This window comes from Brachyhypopomus gauderio, chromosome 13 (assembly GCF_052324685.1).
Source record: "Brachyhypopomus gauderio isolate BG-103 chromosome 13, BGAUD_0.2, whole genome shotgun sequence".
NCBI classification, from domain to species: Eukaryota; Metazoa; Chordata; class Actinopteri; order Gymnotiformes; family Hypopomidae; genus Brachyhypopomus; species Brachyhypopomus gauderio.
In genome coordinates, this window is record NC_135223.1 from 20,996,055 (window position 1) to 21,021,796 (window position 25,742).

At 42.8% G+C, this 25,742-nt stretch overlaps 1 protein-coding gene across 1 annotated transcript; it reads right to left on the bottom strand.

Annotated features, from left to right (window-relative positions):
• Nucleotides 1-16,620: 16,620 nt before the first annotated feature.
• lyplal1 (lysophospholipase like 1) lies at nt 16,621-21,239 on the bottom strand. The gene is made up of 5 exons (XM_076971676.1): nt 21,124-21,239; nt 19,529-19,628; nt 19,006-19,175; nt 17,252-17,367; nt 16,621-16,938 (listed from the first exon to the last, which is right to left on the bottom strand). Exons 1-5 carry the CDS (start codon nt 21,206-21,208, stop codon nt 16,693-16,695), a joined length of 717 nt encoding a protein of 238 aa, XP_076827791.1. The 5' UTR covers nt 21,209-21,239; the 3' UTR covers nt 16,621-16,692.
• Between the last annotated feature and the right edge of the window lie 4,503 nt (nt 21,240-25,742).

A 25,742-nucleotide genomic window follows, 5' to 3' on the forward strand; every position in this document is an offset into this window, starting at 1 on the left:
TTTTACTTAGTCCTTGCATATTTTCATTGAATAGATCATTAATGTCTCTACCCAAGTTAGCAGTATAGTGAACAGTTTATGGGATAACCGCTTGAGATCAGTACATTTTTGCCCTATTTGATATTTTTTCTGCTAGAGGACAGGAGCATATCACTTAAATGTCACAATGAACAGGTCAGCTATACAGCACCATACAAAACGAATGCCTGTTCAGAAGGAATAACAGATAAACATATACTAAAAGCATTAGCCTCTTAAGTCCACCAGCTAGCATTTGAAAATATTTTCGCCAGGCTCAGTAGCCTTTCACTGAAGCATGTTGTGTCTGACTACCCTTTGAAGGAAAATGTCACCTTCTTGAACTGACAGCGTTTCACACAGCTTGTGCTATGGCCCACCAGGACTGGAGTAAATACATCTGAAAAACTTGGTTTATATAGATTCCCATTTCTTTGTTTGTGTTTTGACTGTTGGAGCTGATGAATGTTGATGAGATGTTTCAGTGAAAATTCAGTGAACTCCTGACCCAGCAGGAAATCATACTGAACATGTCTGTCCTAACAAGCGGAGAGCATTCACTGTGCTTTCACTCAGGGCAGATAAAGGAAACATTGTTCCTCCAATTAGACTGAATCATTTGAATAACTCCTCCAAACAACCCCAGACACCTTTGCTAAAATTCCAAAAGCTCACCGCTTTATCTTGTACAAAAACAGTCCTTGTAAGTTTGACATTCGGTTTTCTAGGTTGGAGAACAGCGTTGACGTTTGTCATCCTTGGCCCTATAAGTTCAGCACATTCTTTCTACAGTTGAAGTGAAAAGGACAATAAGAGCTAATCTGGCCGTTAATCCCTTTGTGAGGACTCGGTGTAGGGAGCCAACCTGATGAATAAACCACCATTTACAGTATGGCGGTTGAGTGGACAATGCTGTATAAAGTGCTGGATGTGTTTTACGGCACTCGGCTGAACACTGTTACCTTTGCAAATCTTAATTTGTTCCATTCAGTTGAGCACTTTGCTTTTGCCTTTACTGGAGCTTAATGGCCTTGAAGTGAATGGGTTGAGGTTCCTTTCATCTCCTTAATAGAACCACAGATGCAGCCAAGTACCTGGTTGTTTATTTTGGTCATCTGTAGTTCCTCTTGGGTTTGTTCCCCTGCCCCTGTGAGTTACTCCCTTTAAAGAGAGTGGCATGGTTTTAAAGGTGGCCCAGATTACTAAGATACACAAAGATGCTCTATGCTTACACTTTGGTAAGAGTTAGAATAGGTTGTTGCATATTACGTATGACAATCTAGCTCTCATTGAAGTGTAATCAAAGACCATTTTTGGCTATCTTATGTGGCCAGTTGGGGTTACTGAGTCTGTGGTAATATGAGAATGAATAAGATCAGTATATATAAGTGCAGAATATACAGAAGTGCATGGAGTTAAACATTTTAAACCACCAAATTCAAATACATAGATGAGTGCTCTTTATAAAGGGTACAAGAAGAATAATGAAAGGACATGGGAAGGCTTGATCATAGCACTGAGGGAACAGAATACTAAAACAGTTGGATCTCACCCTCCAAGAGTACTTTACACTGAAAGACCTCATGAGAACAGTCCTTGATGCTTGCATTTGTGAGGTCTGCAGCTTCAAACGGGATTTTTGCAGCAGCTAGGAGCCGGTGCAGAGATGTTACCAAAAGGAGACACTCAAGAGGATTCTGGGAAGATGTAATGCAGGCCAGCATTGAGGATGCTTTGAATGGGAGTAGTGGTGTGTGAAAGGTAAACCATCAAGGATGGAGTTGTTTTGTAGGCTAGCACGCTATGGCTACATTGGGGTCAGGGAGAAGAAGAAAGCTCCTACTATATACAAATTGTCACAGTGTTCAGAGACATTACAGCCACAATAGACGGTAGGCACTGGGCACTGTTGAGACCTGCTCTGACACACTCACAAAAGATATAGGTTGAGCCAACAGATGGCGCTGTGTACAAGCCCAAGGGTTGTGGGCTGGAGGAAACTGTTTTATTGAACTCCCAGTCAAATGCACAACCTCCTCGCACACACACTTTCAGCACAGACAAGGGAAAAGTCCCTTAAGACTCGGGGTTCATGGTTTCTGGTGTGGCGTCCAGGTGTGGTTTCTGGTGTGGCGTCACTTTGCTAACGCAGGGTCTCTCTGTGAAACAACTTCACTGCTGAATGCCCTGTTTGAAAACGAGTGAGTTAGTGTGTGAGAAAAGGTGAGCCAGTAATCAGTGTGTAGGTCACTGCACAGAGCTTTCGACTCGTCATTCTTCTCACCAAACAGTGAAGCGGATTGAAATGCTTTCTAAATGCTCTCTAAGTCCGCCCTACTAGCTCGGCCAGCCTTGGACTGCGGGCAGGAAACGAAGCACCCACCTCTCATCTACACTGGAGCCCAGCAGGAAATGAGCACCCCAGACAGAGCAGTGCCCCAGACTCCACAAGGAGAAAACGCTGTCCCCATATATCCTTAAGGCCCATCAACCCGCCTGTAAAACGGGTTTCAGTTTTAGTTAAATATGTTGGTCAGTTCGTAGGAGTGAACATGTGAAGGTTCAGACGAAACATGTTAATTTTCGTTGATAGGACAGAATACATCATCAATGCATGTGCTGAGAAAATATGTGAGAAGTTGAATGATGGCTAGTTTCAGACTGTCAGTAATGAATGGTTTCTATCACAGGTACAGTGCAGTACTACAGGTTTTTAGACAGTCATCACAGCTCGTCACAGCCAATGAAGGGTGTCCTGCCCTGTCAAAGCAGCCACTGGTCAATATTTTCTCCCCAGGCCTTTAGAAGATTAATTGAGCAACATTTTTTCACCTGGATTTTGAAGGTGAATATATATATATATATATATATATATATATATATATATATATATATATATATGTTTTTTTTTCACTGCAAACACCATAAACACCGTAAACATGAGCATCTTGTGCTCAAGCACACGAGCACAAGATCAAGCATGTCAAATTAGGGAGAGAAAAAAATCTGTTCAGCCAGATGAAAAAGGTTTCCTGGGGTCAATTTCACATAAAATCTCCTCTTAAATGTAGAGCAGTTAAGTAACCATGAAAGGTAATGTAAAACAGGCAAGGCCCTGCAAGCGTCCTCTGCTTTTGCCTATGTCAGCACCACAAACAACTAGGATATCAGAGAGAAGCATCGTTACACCCCCCCCCCCCCCCCCCCCCACACACACACACACACACACACACACCCATCGCTTTCATCTTCACTCTTGACATTACACTCCTCTCTCCCACTCCTCTTATCCTCGCCAGCTCAGTTTAAACATGGAAAAAGTATGCAGAGGGCATGGCATGATAAATATCCAAAGGCCATTGTATTTGAGTCTGACATGGTGCTTTCCTTTCAAACTTTGCGAGCTGGTCAATAATATTTGTGGAGCAGTTTAAAATAGTACATTTTTAAAGTATTTTTTTAACTTGAAATAAAAAAACTTGCTTTTTTGAGTGTGTTTGTACAAAATGTGATGTATTGTGTAAGCAGTATGATTATGTTTGAGAGCTATGGGGCGATTGTGTGTGAGGGTGTGTGGGGAGGAGGGTTATAGTGGGCTTGCTGTGGAAAGGTATATGAAAGCGCTTACATCCGCTAGAGCTGAGGTCAGCGCAGGGCACGGGCTGCGTCCGCATTCGTGTAGGTCTATCAACAACCCCACCTTTCTCACACACTTCACCTGCCAAGCCGGGGCCTTCACACACACTGTTGTTTGTCTTAACATGGCTGCAGATCACTCTAACCAGCTCATCCCCAGAGCAGCCTGGAGAGAATTCATCACAAACGCTTCTGCTCTTTCTACCAAAGTTGAAGTTTTTATATGGATAATATGTGACTGCTTGGATATGTGATCACCAACCATTAGCGTTGTTTAAAGTGTGGCGTTCCAAAGAAATATTTAAACACATCGCATGATCATATAGACTCTGTTATCATATTCACACTGATTTCATCTCCAGTCAGTGTGTGTGTTTGGAAGTTTCGAGTAAGTGTATATGCCTGAAGGAGTAAACTTATGTCAAGTCTCATACACTTGTGTATATGGTTTTGGGATTTCAGGGAGCTTGTCTGAGTGTGGGGAGGGGGTGACTGTGTGATTGTATGAGGTGGAGGGATAGCCAGTATGGCACCAGGTACAGCATTTCAGGAGAGATGGAACACATTAGAGAGTATTATTGCTTCAGCATGTTTTAACTCACACATTATTTCACTCCCACGAGCTCCTATCACAACCACTTTGCATTGGAAGGGTTAGGGGTTAGGCTTAAATTCCACAGATAAAAACTCTACGTTTATTTTCATTTGTGCTCAAGTCCATCTAATCTGTGTGTCTTTGTGTATATCGGTGTGTGTCTATGTGTGCTTGAATGAGTGTGGCCCTGCTGTACACATGGAAACTCAAGATAAACAGAAAAATACTGCTAACTAGATTGTTGGTGGTCGCATGTACAGTTAAACATGATCCATGCAGCTTAATTTAGCGGTGGGCAAAAGCCTGCCTGGGGGAAAAAGAGAGAAGAGTTTGTTTTTGACGGAGGGCTGTGGGGATGGGATGGAAGAAAATAGCAAAAATGTGGGTCAGGCAGTTTAATTGCGGGGCCCCCTAATCTGAAATGATTCAAGCCCACGTCTGTGAGGCAGACAGTGACTCAGCCCCAGCTCTGATTGTTCTCATTTGGCCGAGTGTGGGAGCGCCCCGGGCCGTCCTGACCACCCCGGCCACGCCACTACCTGGCTGCCCCGAGACGTGGTTCTCTGGGGCGATGTGGCGAGAGCGAGGCGAGACAGCCGAGGGGGGGGTCACTCGCCCCCACGAGCGTCTGCTGCGGCCCCTCCGCTCTGACGTCAGTCTGCGGGTCGCCGCGGCCCACGCGGAAAGCAGCAGCCACGCACGCGGCTCCGAGCAGCTCGTAAACGCGGCGGGCTGCAAAAACACAGGCTTACCAAAAATACAGTAACAGCCCCTCGTTCACTTCTCCGTGAACCCTGGGACGCTTTATAAAGTAACAATGACGGCAATGTTCAAGTTTTACCCGAAAGGACTAAAGAGATAAAGACGACATGTTCTAAACACACTGCTTACATTTGAACAATGTAAAAAACAGACCCAAATGAGTCATTGTTTCACACCATTTGCCTGTAGCTGTATGGACGCGGCGCGCTGGCCCTGACAGATGTGGCATTGTCAAAGGAGGCGGCTGAAAGCCGTGAACATGTACTTTCCCTCGCTGACATGATGTTGTTTCCGATCTGGTCTGCGGCGGCAGACACACTCTGGCCACAATAAAGAGACAAGCAGCGGCCGGCGTCTCCGCCTGCGTCTCCGTGCTGCGTCTCCGGCCGTCTGGTCGTTCGGCCCCAAGACGCCCCTTCGTCTCCCCACCGGCACTGCGCCGCGGGCGGACAGGGTGTTCTGTAGACACGCACCCCTCAATTTGTCTGTGTTGACTTCTATTTCTGCTAACGAGTCAGAATCACAAAAACAAACAGAGTAAAAAGAAATCCCCCCCCTGTAAAATCGTGAAACGTCACTATGGTCACCCTTGTGTGGGAGTGCCAGGGATAAAAATGACTAAACTACATGAGCGATGAGCCCATATGACATTTTAGCTAATAATATCCATTTGAAACACAAACATGAAGACCAAAAACATTCATTTTGTCTGAGGTTCAGGTTTTTGACAAAAGGATAAAAATACAAAGGAAATGGCCGGGGCGACTGGAACAAGTGTATGTCTGACTCTCTCTGCATCCCTCGTCACTCCACACTTCCTCTCAAAAATTCAGAAAACATGGAAACATCAGTTGGGGTCCGTGGTTATGAAATTATTTCATAGGACAAACAGTAAACATGCCACGTCGACATTCACATGAGTCAAACAATAGAAACTCGTACAGATTCCAAAACATAAAACAAACCTGTTTTTATCAAAATTTTAATCGACTTCCTGCTGTGAATTAAATTTTTTCCAACTCCCAGTATGAATGTTATAAAGAGAACTTGAGTATGAGAAAGGCACGGTATAAATGAAAGCTACAATTATTGAAATTCAATGCATAATTTTGCAAAAAAGGTGGTACTGTAACAATTGATCAATTTAGAAAAAAGCAAAAATTACTCATTTCTACACGTTTTGTAAAATAATAAAACTTTGATAACAGAAAAGAAGAATCATTCATTGTATCTTTGTTTTCTTAAAAACTGCAAGCTCCAAAGATAACTTTAGGAAAGCATGACGTGAGTCATAAAGAAAGCTTAAATAAAGGGTGTGTATGGTGAGATGGTGGTTGAGATAGTACCAGTCACAGAAACACCCAGCGACAGCCAGTCTGGTCCCTAATGCTCCCAGCGGTGAGGGGGATGTTTTGGGGGGGTGGGCATCACACACTGGTGTGTAGTCTCTGTGTTGGGGGCTCCTCTCTTGCTGACGGCATTACTCTATCCACAGCCCGGTCCCACAGACACACACACACACGCAAATGCCTCAATAAAATTATATGTCTGCCCCTCAGAGCAAACACAGTGTGATACTGTGTGGCATGTTTTGCCCCACCAGGAGGATTTAATGTGCATATACTACACGTGTGAGGGAGGATTGCTAAATGTGAAACAAAACTGTTATGGTGGGTATGTGTGTGTGTGTGTGTGTGTGTGTGTGTGTGTGTGTGTGTGTGTGTGTGTGTGTGTTTTGGAGGGGGGAGCACTCCAGCCCTCATACCACTGAATGGTTGGTTGAGAAAACACGGACAGGGGCCATTTTAAGTGGAATGAGGTGAAATAAATCAGGGGCCCCGTCCAGCTGTTTTCTGCTCCATCCCAGTGTAACGCAGTCCCAGATGGTGACTGCTGCTCTCTCACTCACATGTGGGCAGCTTCATTATCATGAGGTGAATTACAGTAAAACATTACCAATCTCCAGTCCGTGATGAGCTCCACAGCTGTGCAGCTGGACTCCACACATTAGGTTCGGCTTTATACAGTTGTGAGAAAACGTCTGTGGATCCTTTGATTCGTCTGGCTTTCACCATAAATGGTTCTTAAATGTCATTTGATTTCTATCTATAATAAACAATGACCACCAAACAGTTTACATTGCCATATCTGTAGTAAATAAATGGTTTAAGCAGTTTGTTATTGATGGAAATATGTGGAAATCTTGGACAATGACTTCTTGAAAGAGTGTAATTGAAGTCAGGTGGTGTGGTCAATTCAGCTGTAGGTTTAAAATGTTAGCTGCTCTTTACAAGAGAGTTCTGATTAAGTGCAACACCTTCTAATCAAAGGAGATGCAGAGAAGGAGAAAAGCTGTTGAAGCCCTTAAGCATTCCACACACTCTCAGAAGCTCTGAGTCTTCATTGGTCCACAGCCATCCAGGTGTGGTCACTTTACAAACATGAGGACAAGGATATATGCCACAGAATACATAAACAAATAATGAGTTCCTGGTCCGCTACTGCGCTAATCTTCCCAGATTTTGTGGTAAAGAACCATCAGGCATTAGACTAGCGTACATGAACACAGACCCCACAACAAGATAAACACAAGCAGAAAGTCAGTCAGCAAGCTGACTGGACGTCAGAAGGGTGTAATGATCAAGACTGGGAGCTGGGAGCTGTGCCCTTAACTAACAGAGGCTTGGGGATCTGGTAAACAAAGCCTATGACAGCCAGACTTCAGCGATGCGTTAATGAAGGAAAGGCCAAAACACTAAGATATCTAAGATAAAACACTAAGATAAGTATTGAGTGTGGCCTTCAAGTTCTAGACAGACTTGTAAATCGACCAGAAAGATGTGAGGCTGTAAGCAGATGAGGATGTGATGCTGTAAGCAAGAGAGGATGTGAGGTTGTAAGCAGGAGAGGATGTGAGGTTGTAAGCAGGACAGGATGTGAGGCTGTAAGCAGATGAGGATGTGATGCTGTAAGCAAGAGAGGATGTGAGGTTGTAAACAGGACAGGATGTGAGGTTGTAAGCAGGACAGGATGTGAGGTTGTAAGCAGAAGAGGATGTGAGGTTGTAAGCAGAAGAGGATGTGAGGCTGTAAGCAGGAGAGGATGTGAGGTTGTAAGCAGAAGAGGATGTGAGGTTGTAAACAGGAGAGGATGTGAGGTTGTAAGCAGGACAGGATGTGAGGTTGTAAACAGGACAGGATGTGAGGTTGTAAGCAGGAGATGATGTGAGGTTGTAAACAGGAGAGGATGTGAGGTTGTAAACAGGAGAGGATGTGAGGTTGTAAGCAGGACAGGATGTGAGGTTGTAAGCAGAAGAGGATGTGAGGTTGTAAGCAGAAGAGGATGTGAGGTTGTAAACAGGAGAGGATGTGAGGTTGTAAGCAGGACAGGATTTGAGGTTGTAAGCAGAAGAGGATGTGAGGTTGTAAGCAGGACAGGATGTGAGGTTGTAAACAGGAGAGGATGTGAGGTTGTAAGCAGAAGAGGATGTGAGGTTGTAAGCAGAAGAGGATGTGAGGTTGTAAGCAGGAGAGGATGTGAGGTTGTAAGCAGAAGAGGATGTGAGGTTGTAAGCAGGAGAGGATGTGAGGTTGTAAGCAGGACAGGATGTGAGGTTGTAAGCAGAAGAGGATGTGAGGCTGTAAGCAGGACAGGATGTGAGGTTGTAAGCAGGAGAGGATGTGAGGTTGTAAACAGGAGAGGATGTGAGGTTGTAAGCAGGAGAGGATGTGAGGTTGTAAACAGGAGAGGAGGTGAGGTTGTAAGCAGGACAGGATGTGAGGTTGTAAGCAGGAGAGGATGTGAGGTTGTAAGCAGGACAGGATGTGAGGTTGTAAGCAGAAGAGGATGTGAGGTTGTAAGCAGAAGAGGATGTGAGGCTGTAAGCAGGAGAGGATGTGAGGTTGTAAGCAGGACAGGATGTGAGGTTGTAAGCAGGAGAGGATGTGAGGTTGTAAACAGGAGAGGATGTGAGGTTGTAAGCAGGACAGGATGTGAGGTTGTAAGCAGAAGAGGATGTGAGGTTGTAAGCAGGACAGGATGTGAGGTTGTAAACAGGACAGGACGTGAGGTTGTAAGCAGAAGAGGATGTGAGGTTGTAAGCAGGAGAGGATGTGAGGTTGTAAACAGGAGAGGATGTGAGGTTGTAAGCAGGACAGGATGTGAGGTTGTAAGCAGAAGAGGATGTGAGGTTGTAAGCAGGAGAGGATGTGAGGTTGTAAGCAGAAGAGGATGTGAGGTTGTAAGCAGAAGAGGATGTGAGGTTGTAAACAGGAGTGGATGTGAGGTTGTAAGCAGGACAGGATGTGAGGTTGTAAGCAGAAGAGGATGTGAGGTTGTAAACTGGAGAGGATGTGAGGCTGTAAACTGGAGAGGATGTGAGGTTGTAAGCAGGACAGGATGTGAGGTTGTAAGCAGGAGAGGATGTGAGGTTGTAAACTGGAGAGGATGTGAGGCTGTAAACTGGAGAGGATGTGAGGTTGTAAGCAGGACAGGATGTGAGGTTGTAAGCAGGAGAGGATGTGAGGTTGTAAGCAGGACTGCCCAACCCAATCTCCCATTTCCATGTAATGACACACGGCTTTTACTTGCTGACAAGGAAAGTGTCAGAAGTCAGAAATGTTTCAACACAAAGTAGAACTGAAGAAAAGCTGTGCTGTTGCTTGACTGTTGAAGGACATGTACATATTGGCATGTCCATACTGTTACTGCATAGGGGTCATATACAAGCACATACCAACTTATCAGCTACTTTAATCAGTTTGTCACAGTGCACTAACAAATATAAAACACTATTTTTATAAAGCACATTTTCATGTGAAACGTTTGTTTTGAAATCCAGTAACTATTCAGTGAAAGTACTTCAAATTAAAGTGAAATGTTATCATTCTTTTTCTCCTAGACATTAAAACCATTCATGCTGAATTAACATCTATATTATTCAGTAATATTAAACACAAACAAACAATGTATTACCACTCTTTAGTGACCAATCCTTGACCACACTACACAACATCGGTGTAATTTTATAAAAATAATAAATGTTTGTTGGACCCATGAGCCTAGCAGACAGCTGCTAAACACGGGGCAACCCCTTTCTTTATTATGAATGTTGACATCCATAGTATCACATAATGAGGGAACTCTGAATATGACCATTGGAACTGGACTTTTAGATCAGTATGCGTAAGCCACTCCATAAGTGAAAATCAAAATGAGCTTCACAGCCCAGTATTGAGTGATCAAAGAAAATACACATAGCCATGTGGCTATTGCTGTCAGGAAAGAGTTTGAATGCATATATGGTTGGCCTCACCCATTCCACATCACATTAATAAAGATGTCAGTAATCATCTCTCAACATATGAAATACATTAAATTGCTTTTCAATTCTTTAGAGTTAGAAAAACTTAAACAACTGCTCACTTTTGTTTTACATAAGAGGTCAGATTTTTATGGCAGTTCTATAAATAAAGTGAAATAAAAAAAATAAAGATTTCTGGTAAAACAATCAGTGGTCTCATAAATAAAACACCCTTGAACGCCCTGTGAATCTGGCAAAAAAATGTCACAGCTCAGGGAACCTGGCAACAGATGGCTATCAAAATGCATGACAAATACAAGAACAGTCTGTAATGCAATGCTGTGTATCAACCACTGGATGGATTCAGACTGGAATGCTCTCCAGAATGTCTACTACTATTGGCCAGATACTTCATTCTATTAGTCAGACATTATATGATTGGCTCGAGACGTTTTACCAATTTTTTCCTGCCAGCCACTTTTTAATATGAGGATCATTCCAGATAGACAGGTCATTCCATAATTTCCTTAGAGCATTACTCAAGGGAATGTTTTAGTGTGTAGCTGTTTGAAATGGCTGAATTTTTTCATGAGTCAGTACAAATATTTCACAGGAAATGAAGACGTTATGAGGAAACTCAGAGGTGGATGAAATGAGAATGTGCACATTTTGCATAACTCTATTCCGTAACTCTAGTCTGTGTCTACAAGCACAACCCACTGACCTGACTTTGTGGCTCAGAGATCAAATAAATATTTTTACTGAGACGTAAGATGTGTTAATTTTTTTTCAGCCAAATGTTCATGGCATAAATATGTGACAGAGGTGGAAATAGTGCATAACGAGCCAGGTAAATAACAAATGAGAGAGAGAGAGAGAGAGAGAGAGAGAGAGAAACAAGAGTAGGTGAGTTGGTGTTCATAGTTCTTCAAAGGATCGTTAAAAGGGCCTTGGTCCAATTGTGTACCAGTCACTCATGTGGTGTAGGACTACCGAGCATCATAGCATCATTATAGCATCCCACAGGCCTTACATGGGGAGAGCCACGGATGGCATCTTTAAATACAGTAGACAGTATGTCATGGCAGTACGGACGTTAGAATAATATGTGTGTTGGATGTGGGCCCACTATTAAAGATGGAACCAACTCAAGGCATCTGTTTAAACCTGGGTACTGTTACTGTCTTACTCTGATGTCAAAGGGCTTTTAAAACTTTAATCAAATCACTGAAATGGACAAGAGGGAGGTTCTTAATGAAAAGTTATGAAAAATTAGATTTCCTCCTATTAAATTTAAGCATTAAGAAGTGAAAGGGACCATCCTGAAGCTAGGGTAAGGGCAAAAGACTCATATATACCATGATTTGATCACACTTTGAAATGTTAATGGGAAGAAATTTGAATGCGATCCCACTGCAAAATAAGCAGCGTCAGGCAGTGCATATTGTGATTGGAGAAAGGAGTGTTTATCCTTGAGCTGGGCCTTGCACGCAGCACTGAGAGGTTTGCTCTGGCAGTGATGACCCCATGCAACCCAAATGAAGCCCCCTAGCCACCCCCCCACCCACCTCCGCCCACCACCAACAAGAAAAAAAAAAACAAAAAAAAAAAAACTGAAAGGCTAAGTGAGTTTCTGTCACTCCAGCTGCCCGGCCCCTGAGCCCAGAATAAAAACACGAGTGTCCCTCTGGGGCCCTGAGTCAACACCACCGCCTTCCGCTGGCAGACGCCTGCAACTGCTTTTCTAATCACAGGAAAACGTATCAGGAGAACTGTGAGACTACGTGGGCGTGTGCAGGTGAACCAGCCGACTGAACACATGCACACAATAAGTGCTTACGATTACACTCAGACAGCCCCACCATAACACAAACAGCCATAAATATTTACAAATTCATGTATGGTATCCTTCTATCTCATTAACATAGGAAACTGCAGACTCAATCAGTGATCCACAAAAATGGTGATGTCACTGAGTCTAAAAGACGGTATGACTAATCTTTTTAGACAACAGTGCCATAGTGACATCATCATCGTGAGACTAGACTCTGATCTGCAAATTATTCAACGTCTTAATTCCAAAATCTTATACCACGTGTTGACTGTCTAGAGGGATGAGTGTTCTTTTGGCAAGTAGTAATGCTTTCCAGATAAAACTCACATAAACACACAAGAAGGGATAGTGTGTGTGTGTGTGTGTGTGTGAGAGAGAGAGTCAGACAGACAGACACAAAATGAGTCATAGTGCAATGACATTACCACATATGAAATATATGCAGTATGACTAGTAAGAAAGAATTGTCTGAAAGTAGACATGAGTTGATGAGTGAGATCATCATGTAAAGCAAGTCTGCATTTATCCCAGTGTGTGATTCTCTAAGCAGTTAAATCATTCTGCTCATAGAAATAGAAAACTTGTGGACAAATGTTGTGGCATGTGGGTGACTAGACAGATAGTCTTTCTATATTTCTTTGTCTTCTTCCTGAAATCAGTATTTAGAACAGTATTGGTGTTGTTACAGTGAGACAATAAAGCTGGCTTGTGTATGTGGTTACTGTTTAATGCAGCAAGCAGTTTTTTTTAAAGAGCTTAATGTTTGGTTAACAATTATAAAGCCTGTCTGTAAGACACAGGAAAAGTTTAATGAGCTAAGCTAAAGTTTCCTCTTAACAGTCACCTCCAGCACAACTGTCTCCAGGGGAGGGGGTCTCCAGGGGGGAGGGTCTCCAGGGGAGGGGATCTCCAGGGGGGAGGGTCTCCAGGGGAGAGGGTCTCCAGGGGAGGGGATCTCCAGGAGAGAGGGTCTCCAGGGGGGAGGGGCTCCGGGGGGGGGGGGGTCTCCAGGGGAGGGGGTCTCCAGGGGGGGTCTCCAGGGAAGAGGGTATGCATAGGATGTAACTATTGAGATCAGCCAGCACGGAGGTCCAATGACAGTGTTTACAACCACCCTGGAGGCATCAGGGTGTAGTAAGTTCCCATCATGCCTTTGTCCACTCTATCACATCACTGTCCACAGTTCTGAGAAGCCATGTGAGGGCATTATTAAACAGAAGCTGAAAATTAAAACCTCTTTGAACTCAAGGGTGGCCAGATATTCTCTTAAACTGTCTTGTTACCAGTCAGGATGAGGAAGGAATAAGGAAAAATAGATGACAGAAAAGAACGATAGGCAGTAAGTCATTGGTGAGCTAAGGCATTACAGTCGATGACCTATCATATAGGCTTAAAGGCATGTGGACACACTTACTTAGTCTAACAGAAACAGCCAAGATAACAGTGCTGATCGTGAATTCCCCTAAGGATTGCGAAAACCAGGCAGGCCAAATTCTATTTCAGACTGTGTCATATGAGACCAACAGGGAAAAACGTAATTTATGATCCAGATTTAGTAAAGCAAATAATTGCTACATAAACTTGCATTCTTAATATATGTTTTGCGGTTCTTTATCTTAATACAATAACTCTGACCTATGCCAGACAGAATCAAACAAATTAGTTGAATGGGAAAATTCTATTAGGGCTTCAGTATCGTCTGCCTCTAGAGGTCATGGGTCATGTAGGCCAGTATTTATTTGCATTTTACAAGTGCAAAAATAGTACGTTATTATCCTGGAGTTTTGTTAGAAATGTCATTCAGAAGGGAGGTCCTGACGAAAGGTCATTTTACTAGCTCTCTAGCTCACTACATCACCAAAACCACAGATGAAATATCATATCCCATTTCCTTCCAGAGTGAAGAAAACGGGAAAGGGCACAAAGTTAGGCACAACAGAGCAGTTCAAGCGGGGTAGACTTCAGTCGCAATCTGACAGAAGACTTACAGACTCACAGAGGACTTTTGTTTGGGTTACAAACCTCAGCTCATGGGTGAAAGCCTGGTGATGGAGATCGCAGTGTGCAAATGTCTCACTCATTCGTATGATCTACAGTTTGCTTAATGCACTCTTGGATTCTGAATTGACAGGCTAATATCTTCTGTATGTAGCCTGTCATTTCCACTCATGATTTGACAGAGAACTGCTGTCAGGGGTCGAGGGTCAGCTGTCCAGAGCAGTTGTGACACTCTAATGGGGGTGTGGTCGGAGGAGCAATCTGGACTCTGTCAACACCTTTGTTCCCAAACAGGCTTCTCCAGGCCTCCGGATCAGCACCACATGGAAAGTAGTGTGCAGTGGAAACTGGCTGCCAAAAAGCCCAAGCTCAGCTTCCAGATTAGCATTCCTTCCATCTGACACATGCGCTGTGAAGCAGATTATCATCTAAGTGGACGAAACGCAATTTAGGGAAAGGTGAGTTCCTCAAAGAAAAGAGTAGATTTCTTATATTATTTTGAGGTAAAGAGTTTTGGGTGAGAAAATAGAAAGTAATGTAATTTGGGCAGTTTGCTGGATTTAAACAATACAGTCATAGAATGTATGAGGATACATAGCTATGAATGATGGAAAATAAAAGATTCTGATATCGCTGTTGACATTATGCCTATATGACACGGCTCTAATCCAACAACTTCACTGTTTCTCTACTGAAAAGGTAATTTTGTTATTATGAATTACAGCTTTTAAGGACACTGACATTTGTTCATTTCCTCACCTGATTTCACCTCTTAAGGAGGAGACGGAGAGGAGCCTTCTTCAATACTCCCATCTATCTGTGCCGTTAAATCATAAAAATGTCCAAAGTCCAATCTGGCCCCAGCTCCCTAACGGTAGGAATGAAGGGAGTGCAGGAGGTGTGGTGAGGGAGGGGAGAAATGCGGCATGGGGTGGGGCCAGGAGACATGGGGTGGGGCCAGGAGGCATGGGGTGGGGCCAGGGGGCATGGGGTGGAGCCAGGAGACATGGAAGAGTGGGGCAGGCTGGAAGGCACATGAGGAGAGAGCTGCAGATTCCTGCTTTACTGAACTTTCTCTAACGGTTTCTGAGAAGTACTCAGGAGGACGATATGCAAATTTCAAGATTTTTCATTTTAAGAGAATTACTGGTATTCTGAAATATGACATTTCTGTCAACAGATGGATATTTAGTTTATACCCTGGAATGAAAGAGAGAGTACAGAAGTGATGTAATGAAATACAAAATATTTTCTTTTCAATTGGTGAAACAATGTCGGTAATACTTTTTAGGGTATTACTGACTTAGTCACACTGTTGTTTGCATGTTTTAATCAGCTTCAATTAAAAACTGAGAAATTAAATGCATAGCTAAATGTATAGTGTTTCTGTTTTAGCGTATGTGTTTACCATTGGAATCAACAGAGCTAACTGCTATATGATTACCAGCTATATGTATACGTTTCAGACTATATGTAACATTCTTGAGCTTGAAAGTTTTCAGTCTTCTCAAACATCTAATTTCCTCTGTACATCGTAAGCTTTCTAATCCAGTTATATAATGCTACTATAGTACCCGACTACCAGTACATGATGCCAGAGACTCAACTGGACTTGAACCAGCGTGTAAAGGTACAAACTGGAACCTGCACTACTTGCAAATCAAAACCATACCCTGACCAAGCGGTGGTAGCAAATCCCCCTATTCATGTTCACATAAACATGCATTTCCAGTGTCCTTCTGAGCCTTTTTAAACACATCTGTGGACACTGATTAATGGGTGGATGGGTGATTACATTGGCTTCTAGCCCCACTGCAAAACCCCAGTGAAAAATCCATGTAAAATCACTAACTCACTGACCACTTTTCCCCAATAACCATTAATGAAGCAATCTGTGTTACAGCTTATGCCTACTGAACAAATAGTCCAGTCCTCCTAAGATCTGAAGATTTTAAAAGAAAGAATGAAAATGGTGTATTGGGATGGGGGAGGCGTGGTGGGTTTGTGAGGGAGTCGCTACACTCTGCAGGAAACGGAAACAATGTCAAACAGGTCGGAATCCCGCTCTGGACCACAGAACGGAGCAGCATTCCTGCTCTCCAGTGTGAGAGCTCTACCTGCCTCTCTAACCCCAACCACAGCTATAATGAGCCAAAGCCGGCTCGGCAAAATAGCCCCATCCCTGCAGTGCGATGTCGGCTGCAGCCAGGACTTTTAATGTGGTTAGTGCTGCCAGCTGTGAAATGTGCACAATAAGAGCATTTTTATTTTTTGAGGAGCCAACACGTGTGGGCAGAACAGAGTCACCACAGAAAGGTTTTACAGCTATATTAACCCATACTTATAAGCAAGCACATTTGCAAAAACTGTCAGTGTTGCATAGTAAACAAATTAGCACTAGCAGGTGCAATGTCCTTTCCACAGTTTAAGAGGCAAGACACATTTTATAGACTACAAACAAAAGTGAACATGATATAGTATAAATAATCATTTATTATAAATCCACCAGCACCAGCTGCACGTTGAAAACAGTGGCGTTTGCTAATATCAGGGTGCACCACCTGAGCAGCTTCCAGGAGGGAGTTTCTTCAGGATCCAGGAACGAACGAGCTCCATCTCTGGCCGGCAGAGCTGGTGGTTGAGGCCTGGGTAGGAGTGGAAGGAGGCAGTTACGCCCACGTTCTTCAGCAGAGAGCTCGTCTCCTCTCCCCAGGCGAGCGGCACCAGCTCATCACCTGTCCCATGACACTGCAGAAGCTCTGGCAGGGGTCGACCCGTTGCACCTTCCACAGCCTGGGGGGGGGGGGGGGGGGGGTAGCTTTGAGGCTTGGATGCTTACTGCAGACATTGGAGCCACCATGGGTAAAACTATACCAGCAAAACTGTAAAACCTTACCACTTGATTCTCCCAAACTGGACCAAGCTCAAAAAAATATGCTAAAACATCAAGATATGCTTAAAAATACTAAGTTTGGTTATTCATTATGTAATAAAATAAAGCAAACAAAAGACCAAACAGGGAGGCTAATCTATAAGGAACTCAGGTTAGCAACATTCAGTGTCCGCATTTCAATATTCACAGAAGTTACCATAAAAACGCACTTGCCTGATATACAACCGAGCCCCTATTGAGGAAGCTGGAGAGTGCGAAGACTCCAGCCACATCTTGGTGGTACCTGCACGCCAGGTGTAATGCCATGGCTCCGCCCATAGAGAACCCACCTTGAAAAATGCAAAATATGTTCATCCTATGGTAACATTGATGACAACTGTGGATGTGACAAACTTGTATTGTAAAGATGCATGCAGAAAAAGTAATGTGCACAGGAATCCATGCAAATGACAATTAATACGTTATGAAAATAATGGAATACTGATATGGAAGTCAATGCATATTTTGGCAATTATGCAAGCAATATATAAAATGACTCTAATCCTAAGTGAACTACAGTAGCTTAAGATGCATTGACAGTCCAAGTTGACTAAAACAGAAAAAACAAAAGAAAATGAAAGCTAGTCCTTAGTTCCACATCATCAAACCTCCATTTCTCTGGAACCCTTTCATGAGCCTGTCCTTAATCTCACACATCTGGACAAATTTGGGCACATAAGTGCACATCTGGGAAAGTGCACAAGTACCCATCACTCTGTCGGAGTAGGTAGGTGGAGCTGTGCTTAAGAGAGGATAGATGGTGCTCACGTGTTCTTTAACCATCAGACGCAGATGACATGGGCATTTGTGATCATTTGTGTGTCAGGAACTCTTCCTTAATGAACTACAGCTTAAATACGACAGCTCTATTACTTTCCCAGTGCAAGTGCTTTGACCTCCATCTCTAGTGTTGAGCATTATTTCTCCTCCACAAGGTTTCTACCTCTTGGTTGCTTGGCCAGAGTTCTCGTGCATGTGTTTGATACCTCATTTCTACCTCGTAGTTGTTTGGCTGGAGCTCTCGTGCATGTGCGTTTGATACCTCATTTCTCCAGGGCTTTTCCCATGGATCAGTACACCTAACAGACTGAAAAACATACACAATAGCCTACGGCCGGCCTCTTGAAAAACGCTTTCCATGGAAAGTTCTGGCGCTTGTCAGTCCGTCAGCCCGGGAAGTGGACTCAGGGTACAGACCACTTCGTTTCTCCAGCGTGCGGAGTGACTCCAATGAGTATTTATAGTTAATGACAAAATGTTATGATTTAGGAAGATAATATTTCAACAGTCTCACAGGAACATGTGTTTTTTGAATCAGTTTCTCTGGAACTGAGTTCAGGGGCTTTTCTGTCCTTCCACACAGGGCCTTTCACACAAAGCTTTGTTTTTTCCCTCCCTTTTCACATTTTGCTCAACTATTTCAGAGTATTTATATGTTTATTGCCTTGACAGTTAACCATTCCCCAACTGTTGTCATTTGTTTTACCTTTGGCAAAGCTTACATGCATAACCTCTGTGTGACTTTTCCTCCTTTTGACCCCCTGCACATTTCCTGAGGGAACTCTACCTGGACTGGACTATGATTCTCTCTTACTGCATTATTTCCTGCCACTTTTATTTTGTAGTGATTTATGTGTGAACCTGATAACTCAAATATTTTGAGATAAAGCTGCGTAGAAACCTGAGAATCTTCCAGAAATTCTTTTCAAGCACCTCACTGGCAACATATGAAAGGAATAAGAAATTTGATAAGATTCATTCTTCACTTACATCTCTCCCTCACAACGAGAAGGAGACGTAAGAGCAGCAGCCTGAAACTTAAATTGGAAGGAGTGATGTGTGAGAGTATGTAAGACTGAGCAAAGCAGTGAGAGAGAGGGCGTGAAGGGGAGAGAACAACACAGGCGCTAATATAACAGGAGCCGTACCGATAACCATCCTGTGCTTGGGAACTCCAGCTCGGATCTCATCATGGATTATGGCTCCAAGATTACTGCACATTTGTTCAATAGACTCCAAATGCTCTGGGCAATCATGAGAGATTTTGTAACGGTCAAACCACACATGAGATAATGCCCCATGCATTGGAGTGTATGGCCTGAGAAAACACACACGTCAAAAGGTCAGCGTGCCTGTCTTGGATGAAAGTGGTAAAGTGCTAGGAACTTTTCTGAATGAAAATAAACAGCTACCAACATGGGCTTTTTTTAGGCATCTTTTTAGACCATACATTGGACAAATATTTTTGACCTATCACACATGATCAATACATTTCTAATTCAATTCAATTAAACTTTATTGTCATTATGCTGAAACAGGTTTGCACAGCACAACAAAACTTTTAGGCTAGGCCTCAGTGCAGTTTCATACTACAAAATATCACAGCAGCAATTATAATATTCATAATTACATGAATACTTAGATATATAAAGTTTAAATATGATTCTATACCTTGCAGGTGCAGTGGGGTAGATCACTCTGATATGTTCAAACGCCATGTCCTGTGCAAGGACATCATGGACCCATGCTCGTAATCCCTGCCCTGTGTCTCCTTACAGAGCAAACACATGTAGAGGCTTTACTTAACTGGTCTGTTATAGCAACACAGAGAAGTCCAAACAAGAACTATGTTAAGCATAACTGTCAAGCACAAAAATAAACATTTAACATTTAAACCTGTAAAGTTAATCTTACAGCACAATTCAGTGGTGCAGCTACCAGCTATCAAGTATATATATTTTTTATATTCATGCCCTATTCACCCCAAGCACAACTACAGACTGTAGTTCATCTGATTAAGTGTCAGCCACACTATACCTCAATAAACACTGGTGGGTTTATGACCACAGGATCACTGCTGATCAGAAAATAGATCTGAGTAGCACACCATTCTTAACACAACACAATAGAGTAACTGACATGATAGTGGATGTTGTACTGGTATGAGTCAGTCACAGCAGTACTGCTGAGATCTTTACACATCTTGCTCACTGCTACGTTGAGATGTGCCTACCACACAAAGATGTCCAGTCAGTCAACGTTTCCTGTGGCCAGAAACTAATCATTCTTTAAGAGATGGGGATGTGCCTGGCATCAAATTGACTATCTATATGCACTAATTGCACTGTTGCAAAGTTTATAATAAATGAGTGGATATATCAGAAAAAGAAATGCATCATAGAAAACATACAATATATTTTTAATATGTGCAGAGAATGCACATATTATATATGTGTGATTTGTTTTCTTTCTCTAGGTAGCCATCTATATACACTGAAATCTGTGAATCCCGAAATCTGTGACTGTGCTGCTGACTCTCTACTGATGCCAGGCACGAATACTTTGGTACAAATTATTGCGCAAGTATGACAACACCTTGTGATTGGTAAATTAATTTATTATGAAAGTACAGTTATGAACGTTTGGGGTAAAAACTGGGACCTTGGGTTCTCAACTTCGTTTCACCTCATGTACCACATGTGATGTGAATGACAAAGTCTCCTTGAATCCAGTGGAGTCTCATATTGTGATGTCTGCACATAGGTGCTCAATCAATTACTGTTTGTTTCTTTACAGTAAAACGTAATGAAACAGTAAATGGTCGAGTAAGTAAGGCGGTCAGACGGAGGTTGTCCAGTCTACGCTCGCGGTATTTGGTGGTCACTACGTAATATTCTAGTAACCATAGAAACCAACTCCCCAGCTAGGCTAGTTAACGTGTAGCTAGCTAGCAATGAAGCGGCTTTGCGGTAATAAACAAGAAAACAAACAAAACACGCGAGCAGTTTCACCGAGTTTTATCACATGTAGCCAGCTAGATCCGTGAGGTAGCAGACCGAATGATCTCGATTCTGTATAAAGCATTAAAATCAACGGATAACTAGCTAGCATGTTTGTTGTTAGCTAACTAGCTATACAGCCAACTAGTCAATCACATGCTAGCGAGTGATATAACGCACTCTGATACAGTGAAGCAAAAAAATATATAAGCATTTAGAAGAAGATATTTCACAGCTCTTAAATTCCGAAAACAACATGTGTGGCACCTGAACCATGAAGAAAGATGACAGACGCAGTGTGCTTTCCAGTTTGAGATACAGCACATCTCTTTAATGTCTGTAGAGCCGCCATACCGACTCTCGGACATCTCGCGAGACTTGCCCTGAGATTTGCACGGAAATAAAATATTTTTTTCCTCGTAAATGTGGCCTGTATATGCCTTGAATTCTTTTCATAATACAAAATTTGCAAACTATATATATATATAATCTATCAACGACCTGTTAACAGCGACATCAACATTAACAGCGTTTTTTAATGTTGTGATGTTCTACAGAAAATGCGACAAGTCTTATGGGCCATAATGTTATCATGATTATTTTTATACATGTAACAATCGTACTGTAACTCTTAACCACATTCATACTATATTCTGGAGTGTAAGTCTTTTTGCTTTGTTCTGTCTTTTATTTAGCTTATCTTTTATTTTTGGTGCCATTTGGGACTCTGGTGGGCTGAGAATGAACTGCATTGCTCTATAAAGAGTGTCTGTGATAAGGACTTCTCCAGGTCTGTGCTTCAGTGAGCCCTATCTTTAGCAGAGATTTAGTGGAATGTCTGGATCTGTAGTTTAGTTTAAACACATTCTGGAGTCTTATCTTTAATAAACATAGACCTGATTTACTTTGTTTCTGGTATATTTCAGTTGCTATGCTCACCCAGACCACACATTCTGTGTCCTTAGCCTAATTCTCCAAAAATGTTGTCATTATAAGACATGGGTCAAAACACCAGTGTGTGTATTTGTGCACCTCTGCACGCATGTGTGTGTTTGACAGCATGTGTGCTTTGACAGCAGGTGTGTGGGCACACAAACAAATGACCTGGCTCCCCTTCCCTCCGTCACCAAAGACGATCTCTAGTGTTTGTTTAATCTTATTCTCTGCAAGACATTGTGTAATGCAAACTTTTTCAATTTGCCAGAGAGCTTTTAAAGTTTGTGGTGATTGGCAGAGCCACATTCTCAAACTTGTGTTTCCACACAATACTGGCAGAACTAACAGTATTAACCTTTCTGGTTTTGAGGGCTAAGCAGTAATGTACTGATTTGTTTTTCTAGGGATATTTGGGGTTATTGATTCTTCAGAGAAGGTGGATTTGTCTTGTAGAATTTGAAATGCAATAAACATGACTTGTATAGTATGATAATCCTAAAACAGCTTCCTTGTCTGTGTGAGTGTGCAGTGTTGTCTCATATGTGACTTGATGTATGCCAGTCGACTAATGGCTTTACATATGTCTAATCTATTTGATCAGATACATGCTGTTAATTTTCACAGTAGTGGATCTAAACATGTATTTTTTTAATGAATGCATATATTTATGAACACAACAGTTCATTACATTGCTCTGTACAATTACACATGCACTGTCAAAGCATTCTCCTAACCTGACTGCATTCCCAAACACTGGCCGCCTATGTCAACATGATTATGTTAGAATTTAGAGCTCCATGACCAGAAAATTCACGTAGAAGTTTCTCCAGTAATCTCCTGTATGCTGGACTGTATGCTTCACAAAATCAAACATGCCAAGCAGGAGACACATCACTTTCTTTTTAATGCAATGCCATTAGATGGTGGTTTTGAATAAAGTGCTGAGGTATTTATAGGCTGGGGAATTACACAGGATAGTAACATAAAACCAGAGCTGTAAGTGTCTTAACTCCGAAAAAACCCAGGATACTGAACAGACAGCACAATGCTTTATTGAAGCATTCACCATGTTTATCTCTGGAGGGTGGGAGAGTCTGCCTGTGAGTTTATGCAGTGTGTATAGCCTCTTTTTAATGTGCTTCATTCTCGTCTACTGATGGAGTCACAGGTTGATTTGTGTTTCGCCACAACTGCTTTCTATAAGACTTTATGTCTCCAGTGCTGCCACTGGTTCCTCTTTATAACAGCAAATGTCTGAGCATGAAATGTTTGCCAAAGTAAACCAGCACTTTCCCTTTAACTCCACTACCTCTTTGTATTATCTTTAATTTTAAATTCACACACACACACACACACACACACACACACACACACACACACACACACACACACACACACACACACACACACACACACACACACAGGTTCAGGTTTATTACTTCTACCTAAAGCTACTCTGATGACTAATATATACACCCGGTGTGTCATGGGGGCACCATGGACCCAATCTGTCTCCATTTAGGGGTCAAAATTGCCCAATGACCTAAAGCAACACTCAGCAGCTTGATTTGCTTTTCTTTTCACTGGGGGAGGAAAAATGGTTCAGTCAGAGAGGACAACGATCGCTTCTGTTAATACCTGCTTCTGGTTTTATCATATTGGAAATTGTGAGAGGGGAGGAAGACCACTGTGACGGCCATGATTTTTCACCACACTGTTTTCCTTTGACTTTCTTTTTATGTTGCCGTTAAAAAAATGATCTCACTGGTTAGTCCCAGGGAGACTCTCATGGCACACCAGTTAGCACTCATCAATCAGTGCTGATGAAAGACTTGCCACATTCGCGCTGAGAATAGCGATGACTAAAACAACGAACCATTCTGAGTCAGGCCACTTCTAGGTGATTTAAATTCTTTATTTACAGAGGGAAGTTGGCCTCTAGATGAGTTCTCATGGTTCACTTATTGTGGAGAGGGTACTTATGGGTCAAACTACTTATTCAAATCAAGGGAGACTTTCCTTACATTTGTTCTCTCTCTCTCTCTCTGCACACTACATAATGATAATTGCATAGAGGCATGTATGGAATGCAGCAGTAAATCAAATACATATTTAAAATAAGCGTTAACTCTTGATTAGACAGGATTTAATGCTACGTTTTATTCCTGCTTCTTGATTGGTAAAGCATGATTCACATAATCAACTAAACTTGTTTAATACCATAGGAAAATTGTACCTAGTCCAGAAATCTCTCGATAGCCAAGTAAGCACACAGCACCACACCTGGCACCATTACCTCCAGCCAGAGCTTAACAAGCTCCAGCAGCCCCTACAGTCGCTTAGTCCACGCTCCAGCAAGAGAAACGTTAAATGTCAACCACATCACCTGCCTTTTTTTTTTTCTTTCGCCCTGCCATTTCTTGCATGGCACACTCTCTGCCCAGCCTACTGGCTCCTTTCAAAATGCAGGCTACGCTTTCATCTCTCATGTGGTCCGCACCAGCGTGGAGCTGGCCGCCTCTCTGGGAGCTTGCAGCTCGGGCCTGTGTCCCGCATCCACCTCCGCAGGAGCGCGCGCTCTTGGCCGTGCGCTCGCGCCGTTTATGGCGGCACTTCAAAGCCCCCCGCCGCAGCGCTGCCAGAGAGCCCCGCATAACTCAGCCAACATGAAAGTATGGCCCGTCGTAAATTTCGCGAAAGCCTAAAACAAACACACTGAAGCATAACGAGCTTAATAAGTAAGGAACAACGCCACAGCTTTAGTACGCCCGTTCACGCTCAGTTGGACCACGGAGGCAGCTGTCAGCTGTTTGTGTCGGTTTAATATGTTTAAGTGTATTTTCCGTATACAAGCGGCCCGTAGTTTCATACACCTACAGCACCGAGGTATTGGGTTTTTAGGAATGCACGTAGTGGGGCCAAGGAATGTTTTGTCGATGTGATTTTATTTTCTGGGTAGACTTTGATGTGGATCGGCACATTCTGTGTTCTTTCTTTTTCTGCGGAAAATTAGAAGCATACATGTCAGCACAAAGGTCAAGGGCAAAACGAACTGTTGCAATAAAATTAAACTTTAATGGGAAGGTTTTACTCAAAGCAGTAACAGAGAATGGTTAATTAAGTGGCAAAGTTACACAGACCTCTTTAATCAGCTCATTACCTCACTGCACTTGACAGTTCAGTAAATAAAAATCCATACTCTGTGTGAAATGTATCATCTGATAGTGCAGCTCAGTTAGCTGCAGGGCCTACTGTATCATAAAAAATAATGAAGATAAAACCCACTTACTAAATATAAAGACATTGTTTAAACACATTAATACTCAATTCTGATATACTGAGTATTTTCAGCTGTGGCTCCTCAGATCTGTGAACCATTTTATAACCACAAATGTATTCAGAATCCTGGAGCTGTATGTGGTAAAATATTGTAATTGTTCCTGTAACGGGCAGTGTACAGCAGGCCTGATCTATGTCACGTTTGCATGACTCCACAGTGATGTGTACGCCCATGGCCCTTCCTGGCGACCTCTGCGCTCCTTAAAGTAAACGCTGGCCGTGAGGGCCTGCTGGCCTTCATCCTGCATGTCACCGCGTCACTTCCATGACCTCATCCTCCCTCGTTCATCCTCCCTCGCTCACCCTCTCACCCGCTGCCCAGAGAGCAGCGGTGCAATTGGCCAAGCACCTGCTTTCACCTGCTTTCACTCTGATTAACAATAACATGGTCTCTCTCTCTCTCTCTCTCTCTCTCTCTCTCTCTGTCTCTCTTTCTCTCTCTCTCTCTCTCTCTCTCTCTTTCCATTTTTTTCTCTGCTTCTCTGCATCTCTCTATCTCACTCCCTTTCTCTCCTTGAGACAGGTTTCCATTACACTGGGAGGGGGAACCTGTGTTTCCTGTCCTCTGAGCCTTGACTCTCTCACCCCTGCCAAGTCCACTATTTTTGGAA

Bases quoted from the DNA above. Each gene is read 5' to 3' on its own strand.
- lyplal1 (XM_076971676.1), bottom strand. From the start codon at position 21,208: ATGGCGGCTCTACAGACATTAAAGAGATGTGCTGTATCTCAAACTGGA. The intron at 17,368-19,005 runs GTACGGCTCCTG...GCATTTTTCAAG, and splicing joins CAAGCACAGGATGGTTATCG to GTGGGTTCTCTATGGGCGGA. The intron at 16,939-17,251 runs GCAAGTGCGTTT...CCCCCCCCCCAG, and splicing joins GGGGCTCGGTTGTATATCAG to GCTGTGGAAGGTGCAACGGG.